We start from the raw sequence: 11,532 nt of genomic DNA, 5'->3' as shown, positions 1-11,532 counted from the left end.
ATTCCAAATGGGTTGGACTGTCATGTTTTCATTTTCATTTGCTTCCATGTATTTTTTAAAATTTCTTCTTTAGTTGCCTGGTTGACCCATTAATTCTTTAGTAGGATGTGCTTTAACCTCCCTACATTTGGAAGCTTTCCAAATTTTTTCTTGTGGTTGATTTCAAGTTTCCTAGCTTTTAGATTATGGTATTATCTCATTCTTTTACATTTATTGAGGGCCGTTTTGTGAGCCAGCATGTGATCTATCTTGGAGAATGTTCCATGTGAACTCAAGAAGAATGTGTGTTCTGCTGCTTTTGGATGAAAACTTCTGAATATATCTGTCCAGTCTATCAGGCCTTTAACTTCTTTGTTGATTGTTTCCTTCTTGAGTTTCTGCCTACATGATTTCTCCATTGTTGTTAGTGGAGTGTTAAAATTTCCTGTAATTATCATATTCTTACCAATCAGTTCATGTATGTTTATCATTAATGGGTTTATACATTCGGGTTCTTTCACGTTGGTGGCTTAAACATTTACAAATGTTAGCTCTTCTTTTTGGATAGACCCCGTAATTATGATATAATGCCCGTCTTCATCTCTTGTTTCAGTCTTTAGTTTAAAACCTAGTTTGTCTGATATAAGGATGGCTACTCCAGCATTCTTTTAACTTCCAGTAGCATGATAGATGGTTCTCCATCCCCTGACTTTCAAGCTGAAGGTGTCCTCAGGTCTAAAATTGACCTCTTATAGACAACATATAGATGGGTCTCGTTTTTTATCCATTCTGATATCCTATGCATTTTGATTGGGGCATTTAGTCTGTGTACATTCACAGTTATTATTGAAAGCTGTGGATTTAGTGTCATTGTGCTATCTGTAGGTTTCATGTTTCTGGAGATGTCTCTAGTCCTTTGTAGTCTTTGCATTGTTCCACTCACAGAATGCCCTTCAGGATCTCTTGCAGGGTTTGTTTAGTGGTCATGAACTCCTTCAGCTTTTGTTTGTCTGGGAAAGCCTTTATCTCTCTTTCCATTCTGAGTGACAGGCTCCCTTGCTGGATAAAGGATTCTTGGCTGCATGTTTTTCCTATTCAGTGCATTGAATATTTCCTGCCACTCCCTTCTGGCCTGCCAAGTTTCAGTGGACAGGGTCAGGTGTGTACTACCCTTATGTATCTACCCTTGTGGGCTAAGGCCCGTTTGTCCCTAGCTGCTTTCAGAAGTCTCTATCTTTGTGTTTTGCTATTTTCAATATGATATGCCATGGAGAAGGCCTATTCCTGTTGAATCTGAAGGGAGTTCTCTGTGCCTCCTGGATGTGGATGTCTGCTTCCTTCCCCAGATGAGGGAAGTTCTCAGCTATAATCTGTTCAGATAAACCTTCTGCCCCTTTCTCAATCTCTTCCTCTTCCTCTGGAACTCTGATGACATGGACTATTACTACGTTTCTTTGAATCGCTTATTTCTCTAATGATCCCCTCATGGGCTACTATTTTCTTACCTGTTTTTTGCGGCTTCCTCTTTTCCATTACTTTAACTTCTGTTTCACTAATTTTCCCCTCTGCTTCCTCCTTCCTTGCTGTCACTGCCTCTAGTTTATTTTACAGTCATTTACAACATTTCTTGACTCATCATAACTCTTTCTTAGTTCCTTGATGTCTGCAGCAATAGATTCTCTGCTCTCTCCTATGCTTTTCAAGCCTGGTGATTAATCTTACGATTATTATGTTAAACTCTTGATCAGATATATTGTTTATATCTGTTGTGAGCAATTCTCTAGTGTCATTTTCCCTGGAATTTCTTTTGAGGAGAATTCTTCCTTTTTGTCATTTTGGCTAGTTTTCTGTCCTTTATGTATTTTAACAATTTGTTATGTGTCCTGTACCAGCGAGTACTACTATATTTAAAAGGGGTCATAATGCTGTCTAGGGCTGGCACTTCAGGGTGTGTTTTTGAGCGTGTTGCTTGCTCTCTGTTGTTGTGAGTCTGGTTCCTTTATGTCCCTAGTTATAGTGGTGGTTTGGACCTTCCACCAGTTGTGCTTTGATGTGTTCATTAAAGTAACCCTGGAAAATTTTAAAAGGGGGGGGTGTGGTGGTGGAAGAAACCTTACCCCACACAAAGAGAGAAATGACAGGGGAGGGGAAAAAGTAAAGGAAAAAACGGGAAAGAATTGACCCAGGAGGGAATCAGAGAAACTTTGTAGCTTAATCCAGAGAGAGAGGAACATTAAAAGGTGATACACAAGAGGTATAAACATAATAGATTAAAAACATCTGTTTAAAGAAACTAACAACTAGGATCGAGAAGGGAAGAAAGAAGAGGAAGAAAAGGAAAAATATATATGTGTATAATAAGAATTTTCCAACAATCAAATCAGAAAATGTAAATGGGCTGGACCGATATCTGATGGCGCCTTGGAGCCGGTGACAGCGCTGGCCTGGGGCAGGGGCCATCTGGTTCGGTCAGTGTCAATGCCACTCCTGTGGATCTGCAGTTAGCAGGTGGGGTGCGGTCAGGGTTTGGCCAGGGGTGTGGTCCCAGTCCCCTGTGGCCCTGCTGTCCCATTCCTGAAGCCCCGCCATATGGTGATGGGGAGAACAATGATGCCACCTCAGCCTCGCTCCCGGGACAGGTTGTCACAAGCCACCCTGTTGAGGCCGTCCTCTCAGTGTCGCGGGGGTGCAAGTGCCCCGGGGTGTCCTGCTCTGCGGAACTGGCACCTCCGAGGTGCTCCACTGGGATTCCAACCCTGATGTCTGGAAGAATCTTGGTCCACAACCCAGTCCAGGTCAGCGCCCCGTACCCCATCCAGAATTCATTCACATTTAAAATTAAGTAACTGAATGGTTCCTCCTTATAGATGTATGTGTAAATATTTGGCAATTGTGAAGACAATCTTAACTGCTTTGTAAAACCTCTAGGTAAGCACAGATGAAAGCTAGTGTAGCTGGGGTGGTCTAGGGGGTTACTTGTCCTCTGTCAGATCTGTGAACCAATAGAAGAGAAAGATTAGGTCTCCTCTGGCCTTGTCCTCCATAGTCATTGTCCCTGAGAATTGCCATGTCTGGGCAGGGCTCATTAAGAGCGTGGGGCATCCGTTCCCCAGAGACGTCAGCAGGGGAAGGGACTTGGTTCTGTGTGCCAGCCCAGCCCCAGCTCAGAGTCACGGCACCCTCTCGCCTGCTCATAAGGGTCTCAGTGTCACACCAGCAGGTCACCATACTCGGAAATAATACTGAGAGTTTGTGACTGCCTTCATCTTCTACCTCCCAGAGGCAAAGGGCAGATCTCTGGTGAGACATGAGGATCTGTGAAGTCATCCTGAGATAGTGTCCTTTTGCTTAAGAAAAATGCATGGATGACCCAGTTCTGGTATAGTCAGCCTTTGTATTTCCTTTAGACACTGATCCTACATGTCCGTGTTCCTATCCCCAGAGCTGTAATTAGGCAGTAACTTGGAATGAGGTAGGAAAGTGGCTTAGATCCCACTGAGAAGGTGAGTAAAGGTGAGTAAAATGGCACTAAGTCTCTGTGTTGCTCTAGGAATAGATTCCTTTATTTTCAGTTGCAATTGTTCACAAACAAAGTGGTTTATTTGTATGCTTACATGGCGAATTGTGTAACGTAACAGACCCTGAAAGTTCATGAAATATAAGAACTGAGTGTAATTGTTCTTTACTGATGCCACCAGGTAATTCCTAGACTTTTGATTAATGTAGTACATGCATTGCACTCTCTGTGTACATGTGGAAAATAATTAAATATGCCTTGTTTCTGGGAATAACATATGGCCTTCAGTATTAGAGTACTAGAGTATGACACTATATGCTTTCATACTTTCCCTTTGGTTCCTTATTGTGTGTGAATTTAGATAATATTTCTTCTCTATGCTTAAAACTTATTGTTAGTGGCTATCATTGTTAAATATGTATTTTCTCCCCAAATATCTAAAGTGTTCATGGAATTTTAAAAACCGATGTTGAAAATTACAACAGGAAACTTCCATTTAATATATATTGTTTCATGGAAAATTATTTTGGCTTTATTTTAACAATAAGTGGTGACCACTGTAATGAGTTTTAATACTGATTTGAATGGGCATCCTGGTGGCTCAATCAGTTAAGCGTCTGACTCTTGATTTCAGCCAGGCCATGATCTCATGGCTTGTGGTTTAGAGACCCTCATCTCTCTGTGCTGAGAGTGCAGTGCCTGCTTGAGATTCTCTCTGTTCTTCTCTCTGCCCCTCCCCCACTTTCCCTCTCTTTCTCTCTCTCTCCCTCTCTGACAATAAATTCTAAAAATACCATTTGGAGAGAAAAAAGTAATAACAAACCTAAACATTTACATATTGATGAATTAGAGAAATGACGTGGTGTGTATGTGTGTGTGCATGTGTGTGTGTGTGATTGCACTGAGGTGTTGTGTAAAATACACTAGGTTCCATCCTTCTCTCCTTGCACATGATCATGAATGGACTCTTGCATCAACGCTGTGGTGACCTGCCCAGATGCTCTTTACCTGCTGTGCCTCCAATCCAAACCCTACTTATTATGAGTATGGGCTCCAAGGTTCAGAGCCATTCCCTTTTTGAGAGAATTGCCCTCAGCTGTAAGGGAGCCACATTGCCAAGCAGTCTGGGGAACATACATTGTGGGGGCAGCTCACAGCCAGTGACAGACTATGGGATGTACAATAGTTGCCAATGCCAAGGCAGGCCTGAATCTGATGCCATCCATGCTCCAGAGCTGTGCTGCCCAATAGTTTAGTAAGTAGACACATACGTTTTTTAAACTCAAATTCATTAGAATTAAATAAAATGTAAAATTGAGTCTCTTAGCTAGGACATTTAAAATGCTCAGGTATGACAGGTAGAGAGTGTGCATGGTATTGGACAGTGAGGACAGAGAATTTCTACCATCACAGATGGATGGTTCTTCTGGAGAGTTCTGGCCAGCTTCTCATGGGATCAGCCTCCTGCTCTGTTCCACTGGAGACCACATCCTTGCTTAGCAACATTTTCTGCTGTCTTCCTTCCTTCACCCTGTTGATCCCGAGAGCATTCTCTGGCTAAACAACACCCCGTTGAAATCCTACCTCATCGTCTTCTTCCTACCCTACAGCTCTGTCAGTGTTCATCACATCTGTCATTTCCTATGTAGTGATGGCTGTATCCCCTCATTTGCTCGTCCTGCCTCATCATCGGGGGCCTGTTCTCACATGTCTGAGGTCAGCTCAGACCCATGAGACAGAAGCATCAAGAAAACAACAGCGATTCAGTTGTAGCACTGAGGCTGCAGAAATCTTGCCCCCGCTTTTTCAGGATTCATTCAGGAACCAGACAGGGCAGCTTGTTCATGTCAAATATATCAGTGAATGTTTTATATTTGAAATGTCTTAAATGGAGACATTATCCTGAGATCTTTTCCTTTAAGATGTGTTGTGTGCATAGACTAGTATATAGTCTTGTGGACATATGTATTCTTCCACTAAAACTTAGAATTTTATGTCAGCATTGAGCTATTATGGTAATTGGAAATTCCTACTCTATCACTTTATGTGTGTCAGTACTAAGCATTTAACCTCTCACATTTGAGGCAGTTCAGTTAATTATTGGAACATTGTGTTCTTCTGAGATGTCATTTGAATAATACACTTTTTTGATGTGAATTATTACATAGAATGGCGATGTCTTTGTTTTGTAGTTCTGTTTAATTTTATTTTCACTAATAACATTTCTTTCTCTCCGTATATAATCTGTGCTTTTTCCAAGTATTTATCTCTCATATGCAAAGTCATAAGATAGGTGTAATCTATCACTGGACTTTCCTGTATCGTGTCATATCACGATAGTTGCTAGGGACCCATACTTTGCTCCTGTGCCCAGGAAGGACGTGTTCAATATTTCCAGCCAGTTTCAATTACATAGTTTTCCAGATGAATCCATCCCTCACTGCAATCAGTCATTTGATGGTACCAAACATAGATGATGGTTCCTAGTCTAATTCCGCCAGTCTTTAAATATGGTAAGAAGGAAATGAAATGCAATTTTCCATTAACCGCAGGGGACACATGTCCTTTCTCTTGGAAGATTGCTCTGTGTGGTGCACAAGCTTTAAGAGGGGTGGATGTGGAGAAGGGGAGGAGGAAGGAACAGAGTGACCCAGATCAACAAAACATACTCGTGAGACTCGATGGGAGAACACATTTCCCAGCCTGATCTTTCCCATGTCTGGAGTTACTAAAGGATAATAGTTTTCCTGAATTTTATTGAGAACAACAGTAGCAGTAACATGGTAGACTATGATATGAGTGCTGTAGTTCCCTCCCCGCGTGCTCTCCAGCACGACACTTGGAGCAATTGTACCACTCAGGGACGATGACATTCTTGTGTCTTCTTCAGTGAGCATCTCCTTTGTCTGATATTTTATTTTTCAACTGGAAATCATAATCATTTTTGTCCCTGTCAGATAGATAGCCATTATGTATTCTTTTACACACACACACACACACACACACACACACACACACACACATGATCCTGGAAAGCAGCAAATCATATGTACAAGTTCATCTCACCAGGATTTTATCTTTTCTCAACTGTCTTCTTTGTCCTGATTGACATAATATTGTTAACATATATCATGAGTTTATTCTAAAGGTGCAGTAGTATATCAGTGTTTTCTTGGGATGAGTTTACATTTTATTTTTGTATTTCCTCACTTTGGTAGTGCTTCCTTAAGCAGGCACATTAAAATGTTTCTGGGCAATTTATTTCAGGTAAATGTATTGATATGTGTGCATGTGTGCATGAGACTGAAGCAGGGTTTTTTTTATTTGTTCTTCTGAGTAGGTGTTAGTCAGAGGACATGTCCTGTTTTGCACACTTAGACTGTCAATTTCTATTAACAAAATTTTTCTGAATAGATTTTTTTTGGGGGAGACCACAGATCAGATGTTTATACAAAATCATAGGAGGTAAAAATAGCTTGAAATACCATATCCTCTCTTCAAATATTATGAATATTTTATGCCCATTTTGTACCTGTTTCTTTCACACACCAATGGGTCCTCCCCATTGAACCTGATTCAGATTTTAAAGTCTTAGAAGAATTAAAAATGCACGTTATGCCCAGCCATTTGAATATGATACAACTGAAGGACTCAGTTTCTGATGCCTCTTTGGTCAGTGTATAACTATTCATCTTCTTCAGTTACAGTAAGCATTGGTGAAAATGGTCATCACCCAGCCTCGTACATGGCAATGTGTTTGGTCCAGTGTCACTAACTCTGCAAGGTAGCTCCCAGAAAGGTGATCATTGATGTAATGTGGACAGATGTCTGATATTGTATAATATCAAAATATTGGTTTCTTTATGCCTTTCCTTATACTGCTATAAGTTTTGCATTATAGCTCTTTGACCCGTCATTGCTTTGAGAACGTAACTGTCTTTATCTCTGTGTGTTTATCTCTTTATTTTATCCTAGGGAGTGATGTAATACATGTCAGGTTGTACATAACTATATGGTCAGATAACTTTCTAAAATGTTTATTCTGATTAAGATGTCGGTAAGGAATAATCCTACCTGTTTCAGGAATTTTAAGAACTCTAATTGGTAATATGTGCAATGGAAATCTGCAGAAGGAAGAGGAAAGTGTTGGTCACTGGATTTTAGAGTTCAGATTCCAGCTGGCTCTGCATGGCCAATGAATTTTCCAAGTTCCTGTTAACTTGGTATGGTCATTTGAAGCATTTTTCAGGAAAAGTTGATCACTGTAATTGAACAGTGGTTTTTCGGGTTCTCTCTGATTGTTTATTGTTTTACAAATACCAAAAAAATCCCCCCAAAACTGTGTCTTTCCCAAATATAATACATTAGTTAGAGAGGCAATACTGCCAAAATGTTTATGCAGAAATAGCGGTGAGATTTTGAATGTAATTGAATTCTTCATATAAGTACATCCTAGGTAATAATTTCATAGTCAGAATGCTTGTAACATTAAGTTATATATACATACATATATACGTATATATGTATGTAGATATACATATATGTGTTTATTTTATATATTTTAATGTTTATTTTATTCTTTAATGTTTATTAATGTTTATTTTATCTTAATGTTTATTATATTTTAGAGGGAGAGAGAGAGGAGGGGAGCAGGGAAGGTGCAGAGAGACAGAGAGAGGTGGAATCTCAAGCAGGCTCAGGGCTGTCATCAGAGAATCTGACATAGGGATCAATTCCATGCTGCATGAGATCATGGCCCCAGGTGAAATCGAGTCAGATGCTTAACCCACTGAACCACTTACGTGCCCCTGTTGTTATACTTTATTACATGTGAGGTGTGTGCAAATCCAGTTGTGTAGAATCAGGAGACACATATTTGTATTAACATCTCTCCTTCTCTCTGCATCTCTTTCTGATTCTTTCTGAGCTCTTCCTCTTTTCCCCTATACATTTTATAGAACTTTAAGTCTGGAATGTACACACATTTTTACAGTACTTCAAGTGCAGTAAGTGCAGACTGATACACCTTATATTCCTTTGACTGATGCAAACAAAATGTCCATTATTTCACTTTTCTCATATTAAATATTAATAATTGACTTTTGGCGATAATGTGGAACTATATTGATATAAGCTACGTCAATTTCAGGGAGTACAGCATTTATTCACGTTATTGCTGATAAATTCCATGCCCTTGTCTTTTCATAAGATCATTTCAACCCCCTACCAAGTTGTTTTCTTTTTGAAGATTTCTTTTAAAAATTGCTAAATACTTGATCTTGACAGGAAACATGTGGTAAGAAAGGATGGACCTGAAAAATGGAAGTTCTTTCACGGGCTTTATCCTGCTGGGTTTCTCTGACCGGCCTCAGCTGGAGCGAGTCCTCTTTGTCGTTCTTCTGATCTTCTATCTGCTCACCCTGCTGGGAAACACAAGCATCATTGCGTTGTCCCGCCTGGACCCACACCTGCAGACTCCCATGTACTTTTTCCTGTCCAACCTAAGCTTTCTGGACCTGTGTTACACGACCAGCACTGTTCCTCAGCTGCTGGTTCATCTCAGGGGACCAGACAAGTCTATCTCCTTTGCTGGCTGTGTAGCTCAGCTGTTCGTCTCTCTAGGTTTGGGATGCACAGAATGCATTCTGTTGGGGGTGATGGCATTTGACCGCTACGCAGCCGTCTGCAGGCCCCTGCACTACACAGTGATCATGCACCCCCGTCTCTGTGCCCTGATGGCTTCTGCATCATGGTTCATTGGTTTTGTCAACTCCTCATTGCACACGGTGCTCACCTTCCTTGTACCACTATGTGGGAGAAATAAAATAGAGCACTTCTTTTGTGAGATCCCCCCACTGCTCAAGCTTGCCTGTGTTGACACTACTGTGAATGAGTCTGAGCTCTTCTTTGTTGGTGTGATCATTCTCCTCATACCTGTGGCATTAATCACGTTCTCCTATGGTCGAATCGTCAGGGCAGTGTTAAGAATAAAGTCAGCTGCTGGACAGAGGAAAGCGTTTGGGACATGTGGGTCCCACCTCACGGTGGTCTCCCTGTTCTATGGCACGGCCATCTATGCTTACCTCCAGCCCAGCAACAACTACTCCCAAGATCTGGGCAAGTTCATTTCTCTCTTCTACACCATCGTCACCCCCATGGTCAACCCCTTCGTATATACCCTGCGGAACAAGGATGTGATGGGAGCAGTGAGAAAGGTGTTGTGTAGGGGCTATGACTCCAGATGACTGAGGGGAAGACCCTTTCATGAAAGGCATTGAATACAGAGTCTTTATGGTTTCCGTGTCCTCAACATTTCCCCTGACAACTCTCAAGGGAACTTTCTTAATTCATTCTTTATGCAAGTGAGTATTCAAACTCTAAGTTCATGGACGCATGGCAGCCTCCAGAGATGCCGAGGTAGTGTACCTACACCATCTGCATCATATTAATATTGTAAAAAGTTTCAGAGGATTTTCTTAGTTCACCCCATTTGGGAACACTATCCCATTTCTAATTGCAAAGGACAGTGACACACACACCATGAAAGCATACCAATATAAGAATAAAAGTGACCAGAACACGCTAATAAATATCAATATTGTAGAAAATTCTAGCAATTTCTGGAGGCTATTTCTTCTTCTCACAGTCAGATCATGGCTCTATTACAACGTCTGTGGCCTGACTGGATCACAGCTTTTTCCCAGAGTAGGAGGACAACTGTGGGAAATCAAACTTAGGTGAGAGAAAATATGCCAACATCTATCCTGATAGAGCAATTCAGCTATCAAGCCGTGGTGTAATGTCGCCCTTGTGATACTGTTTTCGTCTTGAAACACAGTTCTTTGTTTTTCAAAAAAAATTTTTCGTTAGAATTGATTTTTATGATTTTAGTGTTTAATTAAATTTTTATTGTCATTCCATTAGAGTTAACTACAGTATTAACATTACTTTCTGGTGTACAATACAGTGATTCCACATTTCATCATCACATGTACTCTCTTTAATCTCCATCACCTATTTAATCCCTCCCCCCAGACCATCCACTGTGGCACCAGTGAGCCCAGAGAAGGGAAGGGAGATTCTCAGTTCATGCATCCCTAATTCCTAGCCCTGTCCTGGCCTTAGGACTGTCACCCCTGTGAGACCCTCCTGTACCTCCTAGTCTGCATGTTTCGCAGCTACTGTTTGCCAGAGTCCCGCTCTGACCGGGCTCACGGAGCAGGCAGGAAGAGGTCACAGACCCCTGGCAACCCCTCCTTTGCAGGTGACTGCTTTTTGGATGCTTGTTTTGTGACACGGGTGAGAGCTCTCTTTCACCACAGTGGTGTTGTGGCATGTTTGAGCCCTTATGGTGTAGACTGGGAACCACCATGTATGGACCTGTGGTTTCCTGGGAAGGGAGGCTGGGTGTCAAAGTGGAAAGGGGAGGGTGAAGGACTGGAGATCAGAGGATCAGGGGCAGGTGTTCCTGAGGTGGCCTTAGAACAGGACCTGGTTTTGGGGAGGAGAAATTTCCTTTTTCCCCAGGGCTTTTCCACCTGTTTTGGAATTAAATTGATATGAGACAGAGTAACTGGAGAAAACACCCAGAGTTTTATTACCTGCACAGGGAGGCCCAATCTGGAAATTGAGACCCAAAGAAATGACCAAAGCAAGCTGAAATGGAGATCCATTTCCTGGTAATTTCAAGTGATCAGACATTAATACAACTGTGTTTTAGGGAGAAGAGCCCAGAGTCCTCCTACATTTCCATCCCCTTTACTCTTCCTGCTGCTTTCTTTTGTTTTTAAGAAAGAAGAAGGTTGCATGTTTGTGTGAGCCAGGCAGGGTCAGAGTGAGAGGGGGAGAGAGAAAATACCAAGCAGGCTATGCAACATCATCACAGAGCCCAGTGCAGGGCTTGAACTCACAAACTGTGAGATCATGACCTGAGCTGAAATCAACAGTCGGTTGCTCAACCAAATGAGCCACCTAGGCACACCCTCCCTCCCCCGGCAAAACCCTATTTTCACATAAATTCTCATTAACTTGAACTG

General features: G+C 41.6%; 1 protein-coding gene across 1 annotated transcript; it reads left to right on the top strand.

The window, feature by feature from the left end:
• Positions 1-8,802: 8,802 nt before the first annotated feature.
• On the top strand, positions 8,803-9,741 carry LOC124528438 (putative olfactory receptor 2B8). Its single transcript, XM_047102061.1, has one exon. The coding sequence runs from the start codon at positions 8,803-8,805 to the stop codon at positions 9,739-9,741; it is 939 nt and encodes a 312-aa protein (XP_046958017.1).
• The last annotated feature ends 1,791 nt before the right edge of the window (positions 9,742-11,532 follow it).

This window comes from Lynx rufus, unplaced genomic scaffold (assembly GCF_022079265.1).
Source record: "Lynx rufus isolate CCGP_SWC_20201006 ecotype Redwood Valley unplaced genomic scaffold, mLynRuf1.p SCAF_6, whole genome shotgun sequence".
Taxonomy (NCBI): Eukaryota; Metazoa; Chordata; class Mammalia; order Carnivora; family Felidae; genus Lynx; species Lynx rufus.
The sequence above is the reverse complement of the archived record's forward strand: the minus strand, read 5'-3'. Positions and strand labels throughout refer to the sequence as shown.